The sequence below is a fragment of the Stylophora pistillata genome, chromosome 10, assembly GCF_964205215.1.
Source record: "Stylophora pistillata chromosome 10, jaStyPist1.2, whole genome shotgun sequence".
NCBI classification, from domain to species: domain Eukaryota; kingdom Metazoa; phylum Cnidaria; class Anthozoa; order Scleractinia; family Pocilloporidae; genus Stylophora; species Stylophora pistillata.
Genome location: NC_142528.1, coordinates 8,283,775 through 8,307,614, shown reverse-complemented (window position 1 = coordinate 8,307,614; position 23,840 = coordinate 8,283,775). Strand labels below are relative to the sequence as shown.

The following is a 23,840-nucleotide window of genomic DNA, read 5'->3' as shown; positions in this document are numbered from 1 at the left end:
ACTAGCACGCGGTATCGTTTTGAAGGGAAATTCCAAATGTTCTTAGGACCCGGACGACACATTTTCACCCAAAGCGTACCCCTCAACTGCCTCCTATGGCTACTTCCCGTACTGAATCTTTCTAGGAAACCTTCGGCAGCTGTTGATAGAAGGCCAATTAGTTTGTTTGGTTGATCCTGTTTAGTTCTCCATAACGAATAACAATGTCAAATGGAAATTCAATGCAGTTTAAATAGAATTTTATAACTCGTTAACAGTGCTATCGGTCTTAATTGAAAGATAAAACTTTAGGGCCCGCGGAGCAGATTTTCAAGTGGGGGAGCTAATGCGAACGCGTTAGCGTGAGCCAACTAGAGGGATCCGGGGGCATGCTTCCCCGGGAAAATTTGAAATTAAAGTCTTCTGAAATGGCTAGAAATGGATCTAAAACTGCCAAAAGTGAAGTAAATTATTAATTCTTATAAAACAGCAAGTAACAAACTGGCCTTCACGTTTTACCAAATTTAAATGAATAGACTACCTTCTAAGTAAAAAAAAATTGATTTAATCAGTCAAAAAAGTGAAGAGGGGGGGCTAAAGCCCCCCCCCCCCCAGCCCCACCTCCTACGCGGTCCCTGAAATTTGTCTTTCGATAGCACGCATCGATACCACGTCTTCACCTGATCTCACATAAAGGGTGAAAGTCTCTAAAGAAACTGTGGTGCTGCGTCGGTGGGGGTAACAAGGTATATCAACTAAGTTGAAATTGTAAATTGGCCACACCGAAACGAGTTAAAAAGCTGACGTTTCCAGCGCTAGCCCTCCGTCAGAGCGAAATAGTCGAGGGAAACTGGCACGAGAATGTTTGGCGGGGACTTCAATCATGGCGTCTTACATGGGTGGAAGGAAATGTTTTATTCGTTGAAAATGTGATGTTTGTTTTGTGAGTTACCGATTTTTTTCCCAAGATCATCAGTATTATCAAAAGTCTTACCAAGGCTCAAAGTAAATTTTTTAAGACGTGCACTCTCTTGAAATGGCTGGACAGTTCGCATGATTGTTGAGAGATTGTTGTGGATCGACCCTTAAAGTTTGGAGGATCATGGAAGGTAGGGGCATGAAAATGAGTGGTTATCCAAAAGATTCCTCTGCTGCATCCGAGAAACGTCGATCATGGAGCTGGCGAAGACGAGAAGGGCTGGTAGGAAGCGAATATATTGATTTGTGACATTGTTTTGATATGTAACGACATATTTGTGTTCCTGAATCAAATATATATACTTTGTCAAGGGGTTCATTCGTTCTTAGGAAGGTCTAGAATTCAGACAGCTAAATGTAAGAATCATGATAAATGCCTAAAATATCGCTGGCCCTCTGAACAACTTTTGTACAATGTATCCGAATCGAATTCTCCTTTGGAATTGGTTTGTTTAACATGGCCATCTTGGCTTCGAACTTCCTTTTCAAGCAAAGAGACAGTGCTGTTTGCATTGAAGATCGGAGCTCATGCCAGTCTTTTACTCCCCTTATTAAACAGCCTTTGCAGAATTCAAGATAGTAATTAATCAAATGCATTGAATGGTTATCCTATGAGCTGTATCCTTTCAGCTACCAGCTGTATCCTGTCAGCTCTCAGCTGAATGGAAAATGTTAGGACTTCCAAATTGCTTATCATTTTATTAAAATTAACCCTTTCACTCTCAAGATCTCAATAGTAATTCTCCTAACTGTCTGTCATACAATTCTTACGACATTAGTTTGGAGAATTTGGTATTGAATCAACTTATAATCCTCTAATTGACATTTTTCTTTATTCTCATTATTTGTCTGCTTGACACTGTATTGATAAAATAAGGAGAAATTCTTTCTTGGTCACTTAATGGGAGTGAAAGGGTTAGTGAAACTGAATATAAAAGAACCAATTTTGATTTATTTAATAAGAACACCTGAGTATCAATTTTCTTTGATTGACAGAATCAAAGGATATTAATCAATTAACTATTATCAATATGCTCAGTGTTAAAAATATCTACAAATAGTGAAGGGATCAATAATGGTTAATTCTTGAGCTACATGCATTATTTTCTGGTTGAATAGCTTGTGTGGATTTCAATTTGTCCACAAAATGTTTCAAGATTCATACATGGCTGTGTTTTCTAGGCTGTATGATTGTTTTTCTGGCTGATGTTTTCTTGTAGAGTTGATATTGCCCACCAATCACAAAACTTCAGTACACTGCTTCATTAATGAAACAGAATAATTCAATTCGCTAGACAATCAATTGTCACCTAGCAGACATCCTGTTAATGACAACACCCAGTTTTTACAAACAGACGCAAAATGATAAGTCAAAACTGCAAAGAAGTACTGTATATTAAGAAAACAATATTGTTTTTAAAGAATTCTGCTATTCTACAATTTTTCAGACTCTTAATTTAGTCCTAAACTTTCTATTTTCTTACTCAGTACAATTAATTGTGATATAGGCCTACTTAATCATTTTCTTTCAGTTATCTCGAAGTGTCTGCCTTCATCTATTATTTTAATCCACATGTTACCTAACAAATAATACTAAATTACTTAGTCTTTGATTCTTCAATTTTCAGGGGGAGAGTGAGGGTGAAATTGACATGGATACCTTGGAGATTCTTTGTGAAGTTCAAGAAGTAAGCTGTGGTGTTTGGCAGCAGTCTATTCTAAATGTTAATGAGGAGATATCATAAATTTCTTCCAAGTTTTGGCAGAGAATGCAGGCTTTCATTAGCACATGCTTGGAAAAAAAACAGTTTATAGAGTTTCAGACAATTTAAACGTAAACCAGTTTGAGAAAGCAGAAAAGAGAGATAATCTTAAAAAGGACCACTAGTCTAGAGTGAAAAGAGGAAAATATTGTAACAGTGCTGAGGAAGTGAATGAGTCAAGGTATGGCTTTTTGCAGCTCCTGGTGGTGAATCTACCGATGCTGTTGTGCAGAAGACAAAATTTGAAAATTGTCTTGTGTATGTTTGTAAGAATGTAGTGGAATAAGAATGGACTTAAGTGACAAGGGAATGCTCTTGGTGTGTGGATGAAAAAGAAATTCTCAGGCTTTTCAACTTTTAAAGTAGGAACATTTTGCACTGCAGACACAGACACCCTGAGAATGTTCCTCTTAGTGGTTTTCAAGGAAGCTGTTACAGGCTTTAGCCCTTTTCACTCCCAAGATCTAAGCAGCAATTCTCCTCGCTGTCTGCTATACAGTTGTTATGATGTTAGAATTTGGTATTAGATCAACTAACAACCCCCTAATATATAGTTTTCTTTATTCTCATTGCTTGTATGCTTGATTTTGTAAGGAGAAATTCTGTCGTGATCACTCATGGGAGTTAAAGGATTATGACAAGTTTCCTTTTGGGGTTAGTAATAACATGGAAGCATTTACTCAAAATATAAGCCGAGCAGTAAACAGTATTTTGCATTGCTTTGTAATTTTTACAGAAAACAAATGATGGATCAAGTGGACTTAGCTCGCAAGAGGCGCTGAAAAGACTTTTTGATGCCATTGGTGATGAGTTAGCAACTTTTAATGCAGCAAACCAGTGTACATGGAGAAGTGATATTTGGAGTACACTGAGGGACAACCATCACTTGCCTATAAGCTTTATTAGTCTGACATTTCTTGTGTTTGAGTTTCTTGTGATGGTGATGTCATATGTCTTCAATGATAAAACAAGGAGGTGAGTTTCTAAACCACACATTTTCACTAAAAGGAATGATTGATAAGATATTTCTCCCAACATTTTATCAATGTGTTGTCAAGCAGATGGGGAGCAATGATAAAGAACTCCCTCTCTCTCCCTCTCTCTCCCTCTCTCTCTCTGTCATTAAAATGGAGGGTGGGTGCTTGTACTTTCCATCCAGCCCATCACTAGTCACTCTATGGCTGGCAAATTCCTGCAACCCAGCCATGAGCCCTATTCCAGGTGTATGACAACTGTAGTGAAAAGTGGTGCTTTGTATGTCTATGTAAAGCTTTGTATAATAATAAAGAAAAATTAAAGAATAAAAAACAAAATAAAATAGAAAGAATGTGTCAACACTAGATGCTTGATCAGTAGAAAGAAAAAAAGAAGGGAGGACTTGACATTAATGGAAGCCAACTAGCCACAAACTAGTAGAAATTCAGTTTTGACAAGTGGTTTTCGATTTCCATCAGCCAGTTTGGCTAGTAAACAAACTGAAATTGTTGTAACATCTAAGTTGTTATTAACCACTTGGCTAGCAAGTTGAAAAGTTAGTGCCGAGCCCAGGGAGGTCTCGTAGATTGGAGATTACCAGGAAACAAATGCCACAAAACAACCCCTACTTGACTTTGCAAGAACTTGAAGGTCCAGCAGTAATGAAGTGGAAGCATTCCTTGTGAGCTTGCAGCTATCAGATTGCCACTGATTAAGAGAGCCCAGTAAATTTGTGGTGTTTAGCTTTGTCAACTTGCACGCAGCTGAATAAAAATATACTAATTATAGTAATAGACTCTACAGCAAGAGGAAGCAGAAAATGTTTTTGGTATACTGTGAAGCTCTAAATCATAGTGCGTGAAAATCCTTAGTGTCAGTTGGATTTAGCTGTTTTTTCTCATACTAAGACTGATGGTGCTTTCTTTTAAATCTTTTTCTGCTTTAGCCTTCCACTGATAGAAGGAATCATTGTTCTGTTACTGACAGCTATCAATTTGACTTTGTGTGTACGAGAGGAAAGACTGAGAAGGACGGAGATGATCAGAAGTACTCAGGAGCTACTTAACAGCTGTGACTGTGAGAAACTTCTATATAAAAAATTATTAGAAAAAATTTTAAATTTTCAATGATCTTTAACCTGATTAGCTTGCTATTGTGATCAGTGATACACTGTGCAGAACCCCCTTAAACAGAAAGTAGAAGTTTTGAGCAAAGTCTAATGAGGAGAGGATGGTCCGTCCAAGAAAGCCAAACAAAATACATGTTTCTTGTGCACAGAAGAGGAGCATAACCATAACAGCGAGATTTGACATAAATCTCAATCAACAAATGTGAAAAACAATTAATATTAATTTACTTTTTGAGGCCATGATTAATCTTTTATCTTATTAATTAAAATCTTTTTTATGCATCCTTGTTGTTTTTTCTTCTCCACAGCTTGCTGCAGCTGGATGCCATCTGATTATATTGATCCCTGTACCCCTCCCTCACTGTCCATTTCATTGGTGCACGCCTACAGAGACAATGCAATGGTCAGTGTCCCCAGTAACCTGCTTGTTCAAGGTGATGTGGTGGTACTAGGACCAGGTCATACTGCCCCTGCACGAGTGCAGCAGGTAGGGTTGTTTAGATAAATTGGTGATCAGTGGCTTTTTGTGTTTTTCTTTCCCTTCTAGTGATGCACAACAAGGTTGCCTTTGTGTGGCAAGAAATAGAAGTACTTGTATATGCTAAGCTTTTTTCAGGATATAGCTGAGAATCTTTGCATGAGATACAGTATTCATTTGTAATATGTTTGGAGTCAAAGCCACATTTGAAAGTAACTGTTGGTTTCCACCATGAACACATCAGGGATGACTTACAGAGGTGCCATCTTCAATAGAATAGGAGGGACTTTTTTCCTCAAGCTGTACAAGATCTCTTAAACAGTGCTTACATTTGGATCTGCACTTAACAGTTTCCTTGTAAATTATGTGCCAATCAATCAAAAGCTTCAACACTCCCCCCCCCCCCCCTCTTAGGAAACCCATAGCATTTGACCATGCTTGGAATTTAAACCTTGCCTGGCTGGGGTGTGATAATGCAAACAAGCACACGTATGTTAAAGGTAAATAGTTACTTTTACGAGCAAATGGATCAGAAGAAAAGGTCATGAAGGTCTAGGCTGATTTTAATTTTGTCCCGGGGGTAGCAATTTGAATAAAGAAATCTTAAAAAGTTCAAATGCAGGGGGGTTGCCATGTGGGAGGGATGTTGAAGCTTCAAATTGATCAATGCATTAGGCAGGAGAATTTGGTGTTGTATAAAGAAGAGATACCTTGCTGTTCAGCTTTCTTATTCTCATAACCTGTTTTCAAGAAAAAGTATTGGAATCATACAGAAAAATTACATGTTTATTTCTCCTGGGAGTTACAAGGTTTAGCTGAATAGACAACAATAATTATAAATTTTGCTAGGGTTAGGTTTGTTGAAGCTTATCCTCATTTCCTCAAAATAGAGCAATCAGGAGAATTGCTTCCTTTTGTGGAAAGGCATAGTCCATCACAAGAAAAGTGGAACTTTCCTTCTGTATTATAAACTGAATTTAATCAAGACTTAAAAGTGTTTTGGCTTTTTTTTGTGACAGCTCTCCACAGAATTTCCAAACAGAGGGCCATCCTTTATTCTTGAAGAAGGTCAGGTGTACCATCCTGTTACACAGAGTAGCTCTAGTAAGTTAAAGTTTATGACTTCTCTACACACCAGCCAGGTTAAATATATTGAAAAAGGACAAATGTTAGGTTCACACTCAAATTTTCCTTGGCAAATGCACTTGCATAAAAGTAAAAAAAAAGCCAAATAAATGTAACCTTCTGAGGAAAACTTGCTGAAATAAAGTTCTTTTCACCCTTTAAAACTGTCACATTAGCATGACTTGTATATTCTTCATGCTGCTCTCTATACATTTCCTATAGTGTTGACAAGGAGAATTTGTTAAACGATCAAGAGCTTCTAAAGTTGGTGATCATCTCCTCTGTTCTTATGACCTTAATGTTTGATTCAAGTGAGATATTAGAGGGAGAAATTAGATATTGGTCACTTTATGGGTTAATCCCTTTGGAATTTTCTTTTTACTGTAAGTGTCCTTGTCAAGTCATCTGTTTTTCCAGGCCTTCTCTCCATGATTTTGGCTTACATTATCTGTTCTGTTTGTTGATTTCCAGCTGATGGTAACAAAGGAACTGGTGTACAGCCATCCCAGCCTCATCCACGAGAAAAATTTCTTGTTACAGAAAGTCCTTTCAAACAAAATCTCAGGTAACTTTTGTTGCAAAAGTAGGGCAGTGTTCTTAGCTGGATCTCAAATGAGGGATCAGTTCAAAGCTTTCAGAAAGTTCTATAAATGTCAATAGTTTACTATCATAATGGCATTTGTGGAGTAATCAAAGACTGGTTCACCTCTTATCTTGCCAACAGATATCAATATGTTTCCTTGGGACAAACTAAGTCTGAACTGCAATCTGTCTCTTGTGGTGTTCCTGATCAAGGCTCAGTTCTGGGCCCCTTATTATTTCTTATATATATCAATGATTTTTAATTGGTAACTGCTCTGAAATTCTAGATTTTCATCTATTTGCAGATGATGCCAATCTATTTTATAAACATGAAAATCTTAAGACCCTTGAATCCAAAGTAAATAATGAACTAGTAAATATTCATACTTGGTTAAGTGCTAACAAACTTTCACTTAATATTTGACAAGTCAAATTTTATCATCTTTGACCCTCCACAAAGAAAGGTACCCTTTCATGTCACCCTCTCTCTAAATGGCGTAAACTTAAACCAAGAGTCTTCAATAAAATATCTAGGTATTGTAATTGATTCTAATTTATCATGGAAAAGTCAAGTAAGCTATATTGCTTTAAAGATCAAGTGAAATATTGGGATTCTTTCTAAACTTCGTTATTATGTGAATTTAGACATTTTGATTGAACTATATTATGCCTTAATGTATCCCTTTTTAATCTATGGTTTAATCTCATGGGGTGACACTTATTCTTCAACTACCCAGCCTTTGTTTATCTTAAAAAAGAGAGCAATGAGAGTGATAACTTTCTCTAATTTCCATGAGCATTCTAGTCCAATATTTAAGCGTTTAAATATTGTTAAACTGCCTGACCTTGTCTTCCTTAATACTGCAGCCTTTATGTATAAATTTTACAATAGACGTCTACCATCTGTGTTTGATACTTTTTTCAGTCAAGTAAATAAAAAACATAACTACAATACAACTAGAAGTGCCTCGAATTTGTCCCATTCTTTACCTAAAGTAAGAAGAAATTATGGAATATTTAATTTAAGGTTTAAGGGCCCAAAAGTATGGAACTCCATAAGTGAAAATTTGAAAACCTTATCAATCTCAAACTTCAAGGAGTCAGTAAAATGCGATCTAGTCAAAGACTATTAGCTACTTATGTACTTATTAGCAACTTATGTACTTACCGGTATTAGCAGTGTATTGTTTTCCAATTTATTGTAATCTAGTCTCCTGTTAATTTCTGTAACCTTTTTAAGTACTTCTTTATTTTGTAGTTTATAATTATGTAGCTGTTACTAGTTGCCATAGACATTGTGCTCTTCTTTATATTAATGTTTAGTATTCATAAAGAACTCTAACTATTTTAGACTTCCTTCATATCTTATAAATTCCGTTTCTTTTTTTTTTCCTTGTGTGTGTGTGTGTGTGTGTGTGTGTGTGTGTGTGTGTGCATTTGTGCTTCAATCTTCTTGCTGACCTGTATTTTAATTTAAATTTAATGCTGATGTTAACTAACTGCCTGGCTCCGCTAGCCCCTACGGTTATTCCAGGCTGCTACTACTCCAATTTTTTTCTAATAATTTCTTTCAATTTTGTAACTTTTTTACTTAGAGCAAGTATGAATGTGAGTACAAATAAAGATTATCCGTATTTAACTATTATTTGCCAAAGGCGAGGTTAATATCCTCGAATATCCCCGAGACAAAGTCGAGGGGATTATTCAACAATATTCACTGAACCTGAGGTGAATAATTGTTTTACTATAATTTCAGAGCTGAACAACAGAGAAAATTCTAAAATCATAACATTTTAGTAACATTTATTAACATTTTAGTTTAACATTTTATATAAACCGCGTGGAGCGGTTTATATAGCGTCATATAAGGAACCGCTCGACCAATCAGATTGCTGGAAACTCTTTGTTCAGCTCTGAAATTATACTAAAGTTTATTAATTGTGTTAGTTAGACTTTTTTAGTTAGAGCAAGTATGAATGTGAGTACAAATAAAGATTATCCGTATAGTTTATTAATTGTGTTAGTTAAAGGTTTATACACTTTGAAGCTTGTCAGTGCCAGAGCTTGTCCTTGTTTCTGTACCATGAGATGTCTAGGAGTATTACCAACCCCCTCCCTCCTGGAAAGGATGTTGGTCCTTCCCAACTCACTCTACAGTGATTCATCAAGTTTCCCTGACAGGTTGCCTACACCCATTCTCCCCCCACCCCCTCCCTAGGTAGAGAGATGCATAACTGTTTTGCCAAAGAGCACAACACCTGAATGTGAATAGGCCTCACCTGCTCCTCCTCAAGTGGAACTCAGCATATTTAACAATTATTCCACGAGTGCGCATTGGATATGAGATGATAGATAGCCAACTTGGCACTACTTGCCTTGTTGGCTATAATCATCTCATATCCAACAAGCGCGAGCGGAATAATTGTTTTATTAAAAACGTTAAATTTAATTTAATCTATTAAATTTTATTAAATTTTTTAGCTCCCTTTTAATTTTAAGCTGATGCATACGCTTACCATATTTGTAGATTATAGTATATTGGCTCATATACCATAATGGCTAAGCCAATAAAAAGTCTTGAATTGCATTATCCAATGATCCAGTTTTTAATAATATCCATTAGACCACAATTTCACGGACTGATCCGTAGATATTTTTCTTTTTTTAACAGAACAATTTTAAATAATTCTTTGAAGAGGCCAATTAGCATAATTGGAAATGAAATGCATTACATCACAAGTACTATCATAGATAAGAAACTTCTGTTTGTAATTTTGGTAAGTTAAAAAAAATGCTCAATTTAATTAGTTCATTCATATTGTTGCATGTAACTGTAACTTGCATTTGGTGGATTCTGAAGGACTCTCTTGCTACAGCTTTTATTAAGTGTTACAGTATCTTAATTTGTTAGTTATTTTGTTGTTGCTCCTTGCTCTTGTAGGTGTTATCTTTGACTGTAAACATTTTAAGGACAATTTTTCTTAAAAGTGAATCAGGGCATTGGAGTGAAATGATTCTTTTATTACAGGTAGGGCAAACTCAAACAAATATTAAAAGATTTATATTTATTTTTATGAAAGAGGTTATGATATATTCCTTGAAATGACATGGAATTTGGTAAAAAAAGAAAAAGAAAAAGAAAAAATAAAGAGTAGGAGACAAGTAGAAAATCAGCAAATAAGCCAGACAGCCCTCCCTTCCAGGGATTTTTAGGAGTGACAAGAATTATCTCTAGGATTTTCTCTGAATTCCAAGATTTGCCGCAACAAAGGGTTAACAATTGAAATGTCAACTGCAGAATTAGTCTTTACAGTGGCCAATCTACATTTATTTACCAACTCAGTTGATAAAACTAATATTGGCTGGTAATACCCCCAGGGATGCAGCACCACAATTTCTTTAGAAACTTACCCCCTTCCTCCCTTCCAGGGCTTATACATGAGCATAAAGAGATTGCTACACTTACTACCATCTACAGGGTGCTGTTCTATCCCTAGGATAACCACTTCAATTTTGTTGTGCTTTTTGAGGGCCACTAGTTACTCAGTTGAAGCACTGTCCCGTGTTACCCTCGTTAAGTAAAGTTGATTGATTGATTGATTGATCGATTGAACGTTTACTGTACCCATTTCCTGTGTGGAAAGGGGCACTTTGAGAATAAAGTGTCTCGCTCTGTCCATGTGTCCATGTGTCCATTAGTTTCCCTCCAATCTGTAATCAAAGCTTAAAAAACTTAAAACAAACACTTATTCTACTATGGACTATTATATGGCTTTGTTGTCTAATGTAGGTTATTTATCTTGTTCTACTTGCGGGGGAACTTAAGCTTACAAGCTAAGCCTTTAATAGGTTTTTACTAGGTTTCCTTTCCATTAAATCTGTTTTAGTTTTCTTTACCAATTGTTGTAAATGGTTGTAATTCTCTATGTAATGGCAATTAAAATAAGTGAGTTAATAAAAAAGAAGTTTTTTTGTTGTGGTAAATGGTAATCTAACCTCAAATTAACAACCTTTAGTGAGTAATTAGAGAAAAGGGAGGTGTGTTATTTTGTTGGAGGAAAAGTGAGACTCTGGTTTGATCTGGCTTACAGATATTTTGAAACTGAACTGGTAATATCAATCATATGCCCTTTTGTTTTTTGTTTGTTTGTCTTTTTTTTTTTTTCAGGGTTATGCCATCCTGCCACTCTTACCAATTTCTTTTCCAATTGTATGGATATGTTTAAATCTTTATGGAACAGCACGAATTAAAGTATTATTTACACAGTTAAAAGAGAAAGAAGATGTAAGTATTTCCAGATTAGTATTCATGCAAAGAATATCACAATACATGACAAGGTCCCTTACTGGATCAAAATCCCAAATTCATCTTTTTCGAGTTTTTCTGTTAGAATCTTATTTTCCTAAAGCATGACTTGTGAGTTTTTTTTTTAATAATTGCATTTTTATTCACTTTATGGCAGCCAGCAAATGAAATAACTCTGAAAGAAGTATTGCATTGCTTTTGCAAGAATTTTTTGGGTGATCCATCCAGTTTGCCAAGGACTGCTAGCCTTTTAGAAATCCTTGGAAGTGTCACTGTGAGTATGGTAGATATGTAGGGAAAAAACAGTATGGAATTAAATTGTTGTTAGTTTGTACTAAGTTTTTTGTCACCAGAATATTTGTGCTGAATGCAAACCTTGTCCAATAGAAGAATTAAGTTTTGTCTGATCTTGGACACCAATGTCTAATTTTAGACATTAGTGTCCAGTAGAAGAAGTTGCATGTGATCTTGGATACTAATGCCTAATTTTAGACAATAGTGTCCAGTAGAAGAAGTTGTGTCCAATCTTGGACACTAATGTCTAATTTTAGACACCAGTGTCCAATCTTGGACACTAATGTCTAATTTTAGACAACAGTGTCCAATTTTAGACTCTAGTGATTGATGTAAGACACCAATGTCTGCTTCTAGACATTTATGTCTGATTTTGGACACTTATAGTGCCCAACTTTTGATACCAATGTGTGTAAAATCCAATCTTAGTCACTACTTTCTGGTTTTGTACTCTAGTATCCAATTTTAGACACTAGTGCCTGATTTTGGAAAGTAGTCTTCAATTTTAGACATTAATGTTCGATTTTAGACACTAGTATCTGATTTTAGACACTAGTGTCTGATTATGGAAGGTTAAGTCTTCAATTTTAGACAGTAATGTCAGACTTTAGACATTAGTGTCCTATTTTAGGGTGTGACATAGACTTGATGTCACATTGACTTGTGATCTACTAGACAGTTCAACAAATGTTCTCAGTGTGACAGGTGCAGTGACTGTGAGATTCTTTTGTGGTTTATTTTTAACTCCAGGTGTGGTGTTGTGTTGACAAGGAAGGTATTCTGTCCTTACCAAATCCCTGTGCTGAAAAAGTGTTCTTCTTGAAGAGTAGAAAGCACAAGACAAAAGAAGATTTAGCTGGTCAGGGAAAGGAGAGAAAGGAAAGTGTCTGTACCTGGGAAAGTGAAATAAGCAGAATTTCATCAAGCCAGGATGGCCAAGAATCCTCGGATGAAGAGGATGATGATGATGTTTCTGCATCTCTTGAGGATTCTGAATCTGTGGGTGAGGTTTAATTCAGTTATTTGTCTAGGATAAGGTGGTACATCTGGGTAAAGGAGAAACCATAATCAAGGAGATGCAAACCCTGTGGTAAAAGGACCCAGAAGTTTAAGTATAGCTTATATTCCTGTAAATTTTTTTACTTGATGAACAGTTACACATTGCCTAAAAAATTAGAGAACTTTGGTTGTGGTCCAAGTGTCAGAATCAGTGTACATATAGAAAGGTTAAATTGGAATCTTGCATAAAGAATGTGTGGAAAAGTGTGGAAAGTAATATGTCAAAAAGTGTTTGAAACTCACTCAATCTTAATCTGGATTTCAGAAAAAAATTGGAACACTTGTTTTAAAGGACATAGGGAGGTTCTCAACTTGTCTTCTGATCCAGAGGTATGTTTGAGACAGCAACATGTGAAATGTCTTGATGATGATAGCAAAGGTTGCAATAGTTAGATAATGTACAAGGTTGTATTTTTAATATTTATCAATATCTTCTTGTGACTTTACTTTTGTTTCTGGTTTGTTCTTTTGTTTAGAGTCAATTTGGACTGAGATTTGATGACATTAGATGGCAAAATCACATCAACTCTCTCAAACCCTTGGTATGACCTGGTTCTTAAATTCTAACTCACATGCAATTAGTTCCACACAATTCAGCAACTTTAGCTGGGATGTAACATTGTCCATGTGCTCTATCCCAAAAGTATGTACCCAAATGAGATTAGAATTTGCCAGGCAGTACTTCTTTTTGGAGTGAAATTAACCTTTTGAAACTGTAAGAGTGAGCAGCATATGATTTCTTCCTACATCAACACTGCTGAAAAATTCTTTAAGATCATGAAGATAAAGGAAATGACCTGAGAAGCTTTGATCATTAAACAAATTCTCCTTGTCATTACCAAGAAAAATGTTTAAAGAACAGTATGGATAATATGAATACTAATGTTAGGGTACAAAGGGTTATAAGTAAATTACAGCATGCATTTATAGGTAAGATTCCTGTCTATCATAAACATTTATTTAGTTTGATTTTTAGTTGCCCATCCCATATCAGTAATTCAATGTTTTCCCCTTTCAGGGTCTAAACATTCTTCTTAATTCATGCTGTAAATCTCCAGTGAGATGTTTACGGTTTGCTGACCACACTGGCCTCTTGTCCCTTTCCTATAACTCAGTTCCTTTGCCTTTCTTTAGAAGGTATTTTTAGATTTCTTGTTTTGTCCAAAATGTAGATTTGTTAATTATTTCTTAGGATGTTTAATGATTCCCCGTCAAGATCAGCAGAGCTTCCAAGGTTTTTAAATTGTCCTGCAATATATCAGTATTGCAATATTTTCATAATTTATCAAAAAGGAAATATGTGATTACTGATTCTTTAGCACCTACCTTTGGTAATAGAACTTTATGGAAATACCCCTCTTTCAATGATGTACAAGAAATATTAAATTTATCCTTGCAGAAGTCTTCTTAAAGTTAACATCACTTTGATGTATATTCCTCAACTTTGGTCCTAATAGCTTTTTATGGACAATTTTTATAGATGTCTGTGCCTACTTGGTAAGGAAATAGGCTTTATGGAACGTGCACTTCAGCTCTTCAGCAAACAAAAATACATTTTTGCTGTACAGTCACCCATTGTAAGTAAAACAAAACTTAGTGTTATAGCTTAGGATCTTTAGTTATTAAGATGCCAAGGTTTTCTCAATGTACCTCATCAGTTCAAGTACTATTTTACACCAGCCATCACAATCCAATTTCCACATTTTTGTGTTAATGTAAATCGAATTCTACACAACAGGAAAATGTTTTAGTTGGACTCCACAACAAATCTCTGGCTTTTGTGGGTGAAGTTAAAAACAAATGTATGATGAAAGTTAAATCAAAATGATGCATTGTTATTTGTGGTGGTTTGGAAGTGATGTTGTGTGCTTCACTCACTAAGGAAATGTTGAAACGTGTGTAAGAAGTACAGAATTTACTTTGATCGTAAAGCAATATGTCTTTTGTGAGAAGTTTTAATATCCAATTGAAAGCAGTTCCTATTTTGGCTTTCTTTAAAATGAGCCAAATACTTGTCTGACCAATTGCAGTTTCTCTTCTGGAAAGTTTTTCTTTTTTAAGCCAAAAGCAAAGCAGGGGGGGGGGGTGGGGATTCCTGTGTTGATAACATTATTTTCACTTTCTTTTCAGAATTCCAGTTTAAGAGTACCCATTCATTCCCATTCGTTCTTATCCATTTCAAAAGAGAAGCCTATTCCTACTATGGTCTGCCTTATCACTAAAGAGGAAAACTCTGGTAAAGTTATTGCATCAGTGATAATTGAGTGCGGGGCGGGGTTGTTTCAAAGCTGGGTTAAGATAACCCAGGGTTAGTGTGAAATCTGATTTCAGATCTGAAAGCCTTAAAGGAAACTTCAGTAAAATTCTTTTTGTCTACAATTTGATGGTTGGATGCTCTAAAAAGAATAGAGAAAAATTATCCCAAATAGGCTTTTAAACAAGGAAAGAAAAGAAATCGACTTTGAAATAAAAGCTATCGCTAAGAAGTCACGACATTTCGACCTCTCTGAGGTCATTTCCATGTGAGTAAAAACTTACTCACTTGAAAAATAACCTCAAGTGAGTAAAAGTTTACTCACTTGAAAATGACCTCAGAGGGGTCGAAATGTCGTGACTTCTTAGCGCTAGCTTTTATTTCAAAGAAAAAAAAAATCCAGATTAAAATTTATCCTTGTGTAAGCACTAATCGGCCTTTGAACAACTAGGCCCTGATGACTTCTTTGATCTTCCAATAATAATGATAATAATAATAATAATAACAATAATAATAATAATAGTCTATTTTTTAATACAACACTGATAAAATATCGGGACCTAAATGATCCATTAAGATCACCGATCACTTCACGTGCACCTCCGCCAATGTAATCTATTGCATAACTTGCATTTATTGCAAAAAGATATACATCGGTGATACAGGCAGAAGACTAGGTGACCGATTCCGAGAACACCTTCGAGACGTGGAAAGGAATGACAAGGACACATCGAAACCAGTCACGAGACATTTTAATTTACCTAATCGTTCTAAGCAACATAGGGCAATCTGCGGTCTTTCTTTACACTTAGGTAGCACAGAAAGCCGTAAAACTCTTGAACAAAAGCTCATCTTTCAAACTGGCAGTCTAAATCCCACAGGGATCAACGAACGCTTTTCATTCCACTAATTTATTCTTGTTTTTCTTGTTGCCATGTTCCCACCAATAACGTAGCTCCATTCTCTACCTTCAAAAGCACACACAACCCACAATTCCTCTATTTGCTCCGACGAAGAGCTAAGGCTCGAAACGTCACTGTTTGTAATCGTTACGGTGGCCAATTTACCACTTCAACTTTGTTGATATATCCAAATTATTTCGTTACTCCGCCGACGCAGCCCCAAACAGTTTCTTTCAAAACTATCAGCCTTCATTCATTTGTATTTTTTAATACCACACACCACACACCAAATTTGTCCCAAACACGGCTGCAGTCTGGGCTTGTCTGTGGGAAAAAAACCTACCAGTATGTATGCATAAATGCCAGAGCCTAGTGGGACACATCACCCTTATCGAGATCCTAGTGATATGTAAGTGCTCTATGGTACTAAAATGTCTCAATTTGTTCCTAAGGTTCTCTGCAGCTTCTTACCCAGGGATCAGCTGATGTTGTTCTAGATGCTTGCACTGATTACTGGGATGGATCAAGTCTTTGTCCTGTCACAGCATTTGAGAGGTACATTTAAGATAAAATTATGATTATAGGGATGAAGTAATTGTTTTCCTCAAATCAATTAGTCATAATTACTGGATAGGTGTAAGATTATGATATTACAGATGTGTTTATTTCTTGACCTCAGAAAGAAAGTACTTGACTTTTATCAGAGGAACAGCATGTCAGCATATTGTGTCGCATTTTCTTATCGTCCCGTGACCGAGGTAGGGAGTGGTGTTAAATTTCAGCTGATGACTCATATTTTATGATGATTTAAACAGTGAAGTTCAGTTTTGTAGAATTGTTAAAAGTTATAGTTCAAATTGAATGAGAAGTTTTTAATGGAAAACATCTTGATCATAAATTTCATTACTGGAAAACAGTTTGCCTGGACATCTTTCCCAATTTATTTGTGTTTATAACAGTCTTTAAATTAGCTCCATAAAATGTGTTTAAATGTTAATTTTGTAGATGATTGTTGATTGTGAGTGCAGATTATGATCAAATGTTGCTATCATTCTTAAAAAGGATGCACTGCTTTCCATAATCAATTTGAGCATTACACAGTTGTTCCTTGAAAGTTTTACTCATCAAATTTTCCTAACTTATTTCAGCAAATACCAGATGAAAAGAGTGAAGATGTATATTTAGAGCTACCCTCTACTGCTCAGTGGATTTGTAGTGAAAGTGATGAAATGGAAAGGTTAGTTTATTTGCCCTGTTTTGGCTGTTTTGTATTACAACTAAAACCAAGGTAAGACAGTTAGTTGAAGTACATCAACCATGTCAAGAAGTAACAACAGTGTGATAATGGTAAAGAATCCCATCCCATCAATCCATGAACTACTTTGTTAGTAGTGTGTCAGCCGGCATGTTGGTGGTGTATCAATAGTGTGTTAACTGATGCATTGGTGGGATCAGGTTCTTTAACTTCATCAACAGGGGTTTTTTTAGTGTACAATATACTATAACTTACTATGATTTCTTTTCAGTGCCTCTGAAATTTCAGAGGCAGAATCTGAAAACTCAGACAAGGATAGTGCTTTTGTAAGTGGCCTTGACTTTATTATATGTATCTCTTACTTGTTTAATGGCTAAAGATGGCAAAGGCTATCACAGTCTGAACCTTTTTTACTATACCTTTACCAGAATTGCTTCTCATGGAAGGTTAGGGGCTCATTTTAAATTTAGCAAGCCCTTAGGCGAGGGAGATGAATAAAATTTTGACAAAATGCATATGATATTATTTCTCAATTTCATGTGTACACCACTTGCACGGTTATCCAGTCTCCCTTGTTATCTTGTATTAAAAATAAATAGATACCAAATATAAAACAATATTGACATTTCTCTCCAACCAAATATGCTGGAGGTACCTATTGTACAATTTTAAAAGTCTACTATCCATTATTCAGTGATTCTGTTATTAATTTTATGTTCAAGGTGGAGTTCTCTGTTTTGTAGATATTAGGCAGGACACTTAAATTAGTTTCCAAAGGGCTCTGTCACCAAGAGTTACATTGAACAACAGAATTGCACAAATGAAGGGTTTTCAATGAGAAAAAATGTGAAGATCTCTGAAAAATACCTCTATTTCTGTTTATAAACCTTAGAACTGCTTTGAGCTTCTTGAAGCTGATATGGAAGCAGCATCTTTGTTAGAAAGAGTGAACATTGCTGAAAATGTGGAGAGCTATCAAAGGTAATTTTGACTAAATCTTCACTTTTGTCAGGCCAGCAAGTTATCACATTAACTTACTATGACTTTATTTATAAACAGAATACTTGGAGGACAGATTTTCATTGGAGTGGTGACGTTACAGTTTCAAGCCAAGAAGGTTTGCAATGACATTGTCATTTTTACTTAAAAGGCTACAGACTGAATGAAATTGTTTTAAACAATTCAAGGTCTGTGGATGCATGGTGCATACTGGTATATCACTTCCCTTGCATTTCCTTAATTTCAATATTTTATTCTTTTGTTAAAGGATATTCTTCCTCTCATTGAAGACCTGAACAATGCTGGAATCCGATTTGTTTATTTTTCAGCTGAAAATGAATTAAGAAGCAGGGTATGGAATTTTGCTTCAGTCTTTTACTTAACTATAAGTTGCAGTGAAACATTTAATTTTACATGAATTTACCAGCAAAACAGGTGGATTGAAACAGTGATCAAGAATGGCAAAGTGCCAAGAGCACTTGCATCTTATTGTGCCCTGGGTTTGATACCCAAACTTGACAGCTGGGATAAATTTGTTGTTGGGTTTTTTTTCTTTTTTTCTTTTTTTTTTTTTTTTTCATCTCCAAAGGTTGTTCTCCATGTTTTTTATTGCCATAAAGTTTTGCTCAAACTTGATATGTTACACAAAGAACCACTTAATACATAAATAATGTGCAAGTGCTGAATCTAATGAATTTGAGTTGAAGTATATTTTTCATCTACTCATGGGCAAGTTTCTTAAAATCTGAGTGCATGATCTCTTTCAGGTATTTGCAGAGAGGATGGGCCTCGAAACTGGATGGAACTGTCACATCTCTCTCAGAGAGGGTGGCCATCTCTTGGAAGACCGTGGAAGCAGTGCAACAGTGTCAGACAGGAATACTGAGAGTCTTTATGACATCCAGGATGATGCAAATGTTTCTGGGCAGGATGGTGATGAGAAACATGTTAGCTGGAGAGTGACCCACACTGAATCTACTGAAAAAAGTAATGGGCCAATTTTTTTTTTTTTTTTTAATGGGAGGTGGTCTTTTATCAATCGCTTTAAAAATTAATAAGTTAAGTTAACAATTCAAGGGGCAACTTTCTTCCACCATCCATTGCAATCTTATGCCACTCTCCGTATGTGGTCAGGGTCATACTGTTCATTACTAGATGTTATCCATCTACCTCTCTCTCCCCCTCTGCCTTCCTGCATTGTATAACTTTTTTTCTAGGCCAGCTGAAGTGGAACATGAAGAGACCCTTTTGCTGGGTTGAATATGATTTAATTAGAGTTGATTTTATGTTCTTGCTTTTTCTTATAGTCTCACATAAAGCTGAAGCAGTTGAAATGGATCCCCTATTAGAAAGTCAAAGTGATGGTGGTACTCTACTGGGCAGTAGTCAGATATCAGCACCTGAGGATTATTGGTTCTTTGCTAACAGGGTAACACTTCAAACAGTGTAGACTTTTATTTAAGATGGCTAATTTCATTTTTTGTTTGTTTGTTTAATTTTTTTTGTAAGAGTAAAGAGAGTCAAGACCTAAATTTCTTGAAGTTTTGAGCAGGAATGATTACAGAATTATTGGAAAATTAAAGATCACATTTATGTTGTGCAGCCATGTAATTGCACTGCAGAACTACTTAATTACTACTTGGAAGTTATCCATTTTGTTTTTGTTTCTGGCTGTTCAAAAACGGTCATGAATTTTTGTCTTTAACATTTCACCTAGGAAAGATCAAACATTTAAATTTGACCCTCTCTCTGACTCTGACTCTGACCCCTCCCTACTGAATAAATCTTCAACTGTCCCTTCACAGATTATAAACAAACAGTTTTGAACATAAAGCTAACCATATCAACTCATTGTTTCTTTTTAATCAAGTAGGATGTTTCTCTTGCACCTTTTGTAACATTTGATTTCAATTATTGTTTTCATCTCATTATCAGGCTAAACTTCCCAGAGGGATCCAAAACATCAGGCCTCATCTGGAGAGTGTTGATAACGTTCCTCTTCTTGTTCCCCTCTTCACTGATTGTACTCCATCAGGTGAAGGCAGGGACTTTTTCACAGTTGTGAAAGAGCTTCTTTTCTGGCTTGCCATGAGATAAAGCCACCCTTAACCCTTTACACACCTCAGCATTATTATGCATATTCTCCATACTGTTCTCTTTGCATTACCTACAGTGCTTACAAGGAGAATTTGTTTGACAATCAGGAGCATTTTAAATTGGTGATAATTCCCTTTCTTCTCATGACCATTGTATGTGTTTCAGCGATGATATTGTAAGGAGAAATTAGATGTCAGTCATTTTTAGAAGTTAAAGGGTTAAATCATGGACCAAATGTTGTTTTTATGGTTGGTGTGGTTGTTTTGTTGTTTGTCAGTTTTCAGCTGTGTTTCAGCGTTAATTGAAATTTGATGTTTCCACTTCTTGACAGCTGTTCAGGAGATGATTGCTATAATGCAAGATTTTGGAGAAGTAGTCTGTTGTGTAGGAAGTTCATTTAATTCTGCTAATCCTGCCATATTTATTCAGGCAGACATAGGGTGAGTTTTATTGTTTTAAGAATGCTTACAGTTGACTTGATTAGCTTGTTCACTTAGTTTACTGATTCTTGTTTTTAATAAGCCCTAATAAAAGGAACAAGAACTAAATGGCCTCTAATTGTTATAATATATATACCATTCTCTATTTTCAAATTTAAGTTATGTTTACATAACATGTAACTTTCCTTTTTATTCACACAACCCCACAAGCTTGTAGTGTACATACATACATACATACATACATACATACATACATACATACATACTTTATTTAAGGTATCAAAGAATAAAAAACACAAATGATACCCTAAAAAGGAAGTTTAAGAGGTTAACCCTATGTAAATAAACTTCCAAAGAAATAAAATTTAAAAATGTATGCTTATAATAAAATCTAAGATGGGTAAAAACCTAAGAAATACGCATGTATAATGTAAGAGCTATTTTGAAATGTGTTGAGTTACCTATCTCAACGACATTGGCAGGGAGGTCATTCCATTCACAAATGATTTTAACAAAAAAAGAGTATTTATAACAAATACATTTTGCCAATTTAATTTAAAATATTATCACATCTAAATAAAGGTCATCTTATTCCTTACCCCCCCCCCCCCCCACCCTTTTTGAAGAAATGGACTATGGTGAAATGTTTTTTTTTTTTAGGGATTGACAGAGTTAACCCTGTTTACCTAATTATTTGAAGATAAAAAAGATGAGGGTAGTTGGGATATTTGACAAGGTTTGAGAATCTGTTGGGAAGGCTTTTTTCATCACCAGGACATTTTTTTCATGTTCTGGACAAGACCCCTACCCCCACAGGACCTTTCTCCACCCAGAAGTTTCAATTATAGATACTTGAAAACAAATTTACGAAATGCTGTAGGGTAACCCTCTGATGGACAAGAGGGGATTGGCAGTACCTATTCTTATAGTCACCTTAGATCATGATATGCTTTACTTGGATGGGTGGTCTGGCTTGTAAGGTGACTTCACATACCAGAAGTACAGTGGTAGCCACCTTAAACTACCTTTCATTTCATTTTTTTTTTTTTAGTATTGCAGTGGAACCTCTCTTTCCACAACTGTGTTTAAAAGGTTTGCCAAAAGACTTCAGATCAGGAACACCACAGCTTGGACATGAAAATATCAGAGAAAAACTTCGTCAAAGATTCAGTGAGGAACAATCCATTGAAGATGAAAACGGTAAGAAAAGTAGTTTCTGGGTGATGTAATTCATTTGTTACAGTGTGAGTCTTGTTGTAAATTGCTGAGTAAATTCTGTCAGAAATTTTGCACCTAGGTCTAATAATCATTTTTTTTACAATCAGTGGGGTTGGTACTGCTAGTTATTGACTGTGTTTTAATAGGCCAGTTTCCATATATTAAAATTCAAACTTGGCTCCGAGGCTTGGGGAAACAAAACAAAAGAAATCCATGGAGGTTGAGGGATTAATAATTTATTTCTTTTGTTTTAGTCCCCCTTAGCTTTGGAGCTATGTTAGAATTTTAACATATCAAAAATGGCCTATTGCCATAGTAATGTGGCAACTTCAAGCAAACACCACTTGTATGCAGGAATATTCAGGGGGGAGGGGAAGGGAGGGTTGGTCCTACGCTAATCCATCAGCTTTCAGTGGTAGTTTAATTGTCACGGACAGTGACTCTCTTGAGCAACTTCAGAACCCCTTCCCCCCCCCCCCCCACTGTGATGGACTTTTGATGTTTAAAGTACCCACTGAGTTTAAACATTTTGGTTTTTCCCTAGAGCTGTCCCCACTTGAACTGAGTGCTTTCCTCAATGCCCTTCCATGTTCCTTGGCATTCCACAGAGATACAAATTTTAAGTTTTTGAGTTTGATAAAAGAGGTGAGATCTGGACTGTAAAAATAAAGGTTTCAATTTTAATTTCCTTTTTTTTTTCTTTTCGGTTCAGTTTTGTTTTTTAGGTAAGCTGGGTTTAAAAAAACACTACTTTACTTAACTGCTGCCCTTGCAATTATTTCAGTCCGAGAGAAACAAGAGGAACCTTTTCTTTTCAAGACAAATGACATCAAAGTAACAAGTACCTTTCTACCTTTTTTTTCAGGCACGTCGTATTTGCTTTGGACTCAAAAACTGTTTCTCCTTCATGCTATCGTGTCAGTTAGTTCTTTCTGCCACGATGCTTCTGTCAGCATGTTTCGTCCTCCCACCTCCCCTTACAGGGCTTCATCTTCTGTGGTTGTCATGCCTTATAGTACCTCTGCTGAGTCTATCATTAATTGGCTCTCCAGCTGATCCAAATCTTATGACAATGATGACAGGCAAAAATGACAAAAACTTCAAGGTAACTTTTTATAATAGTTCACTGCCAGGTGGGCTTTTAGTGTATAGAACTGGGTTGTGATGTCTCAGACAGTGAGCGTCTTTTGTTTTCTGCAATGAATGCATGGCTTTTTCAGCTAACCAACAACATTGGTTGCAAGGATTGTAAAATTTTGTCAGTAGAGAATTCTGCTCCTCCCTTGCTCCAGTGTAATATTGACCAAACAATTCAATGTGACAAAAATTGCATTTTAGTAAATTTTAGACCATTGTTTTAATTTGCATAAATAAATAATAAATAAAATAAAATTGTGGATTTATATTGTGCCATTTCCATGTCGAGATGATCAACTGCGTCCCTAAGCTAAATACTGAAAAACATTTTTTTTCCTTTTAGGACATCACCTATACAGTTTGTTTTTTCTTCAGTGTTTGTTTCTTTCCCTCGCTTTGTATCTGCTGCCTTCTGCTGTTCCCCTTAAATCTCCATGGATTTTGCATCTCTGTGAACAAGAAATCTACTAACTGTCACTACCTGCTTGGATTTAGGTAAGTGACCATTACTTTACCTTGTGTGTAAACTCAGTCACTTTTGGCTGGTTCACACTCAGACCAGCTGTACATGGCATGTTTTCATACTAAATTGTTTTACTGATCTTGGGATGTTTCTCTGGGACATAAATATCATGCAAAGTCCCAATAAGATATAACTGAAATTTCAACTGAAAGAAGGGTGATATTTGTTTTTTCCCTATTTGATGATTATGTTTTTTTTTTCTTTTTCCCAATGGTATAGGAACACCACAGAACTATGGAATGGTCTAAGGGAGAGTCATATTCAAGCATTAGCCATGGCACAGGACATCAATGCATTTTTTCTAGTTCTAATTTTTGGTAGGTTTTCAGAAACAGAGAAATGAATAA

The 23,840-nt window shown here is 35.8% G+C and overlaps 1 protein-coding gene and 1 long non-coding RNA gene across 2 annotated transcripts in view; one reads left to right on the top strand and one right to left on the bottom strand.

Moving 5' to 3' along the window:
* Positions 1-817: 817 nt before the first annotated feature.
* Positions 818-23,840, top strand: part of LOC111334009 (transmembrane protein 94) — a 26,712-nt gene continuing 3,689 nt past the window's right edge. Inside the window, exons 1-33 of the mRNA XM_022939689.2 lie at positions 818-1,180; positions 2,586-2,645; positions 3,457-3,695; positions 4,642-4,772; positions 5,133-5,311; positions 6,322-6,406; positions 6,899-6,992; positions 9,681-9,786; positions 9,951-10,037; positions 11,178-11,294; positions 11,473-11,589; positions 12,360-12,612; positions 12,934-12,998; positions 13,145-13,210; positions 13,687-13,805; positions 14,149-14,245; positions 14,799-14,904; positions 16,277-16,379; positions 16,504-16,582; positions 16,973-17,061; positions 17,351-17,405; positions 17,972-18,060; positions 18,139-18,196; positions 18,347-18,430; positions 18,846-19,065; positions 19,386-19,507; positions 20,014-20,113; positions 20,507-20,615; positions 21,667-21,815; positions 22,378-22,478; positions 22,699-22,938; positions 23,314-23,465; positions 23,713-23,810. Coding sequence (XP_022795424.1) covers positions 1,082-1,180; positions 2,586-2,645; positions 3,457-3,695; positions 4,642-4,772; positions 5,133-5,311; positions 6,322-6,406; positions 6,899-6,992; positions 9,681-9,786; positions 9,951-10,037; positions 11,178-11,294; positions 11,473-11,589; positions 12,360-12,612; positions 12,934-12,998; positions 13,145-13,210; positions 13,687-13,805; positions 14,149-14,245; positions 14,799-14,904; positions 16,277-16,379; positions 16,504-16,582; positions 16,973-17,061; positions 17,351-17,405; positions 17,972-18,060; positions 18,139-18,196; positions 18,347-18,430; positions 18,846-19,065; positions 19,386-19,507; positions 20,014-20,113; positions 20,507-20,615; positions 21,667-21,815; positions 22,378-22,478; positions 22,699-22,938; positions 23,314-23,465; positions 23,713-23,810 — 3,868 coding nt within the window. The 5' untranslated portion in view covers positions 818-1,081. The remainder of the gene's footprint in view (positions 1,181-2,585; positions 2,646-3,456; positions 3,696-4,641; positions 4,773-5,132; positions 5,312-6,321; positions 6,407-6,898; positions 6,993-9,680; positions 9,787-9,950; positions 10,038-11,177; positions 11,295-11,472; positions 11,590-12,359; positions 12,613-12,933; positions 12,999-13,144; positions 13,211-13,686; positions 13,806-14,148; positions 14,246-14,798; positions 14,905-16,276; positions 16,380-16,503; positions 16,583-16,972; positions 17,062-17,350; positions 17,406-17,971; positions 18,061-18,138; positions 18,197-18,346; positions 18,431-18,845; positions 19,066-19,385; positions 19,508-20,013; positions 20,114-20,506; positions 20,616-21,666; positions 21,816-22,377; positions 22,479-22,698; positions 22,939-23,313; positions 23,466-23,712; positions 23,811-23,840) is intronic.
* LOC148721670 (uncharacterized) lies at positions 6,075-14,123 on the bottom strand. The gene is made up of 2 exons (XR_015992570.1): positions 13,995-14,123; positions 6,075-13,916 (listed from the first exon to the last, which is right to left on the bottom strand). It is a non-coding gene; the product is annotated as an uncharacterized LOC148721670 (long non-coding RNA).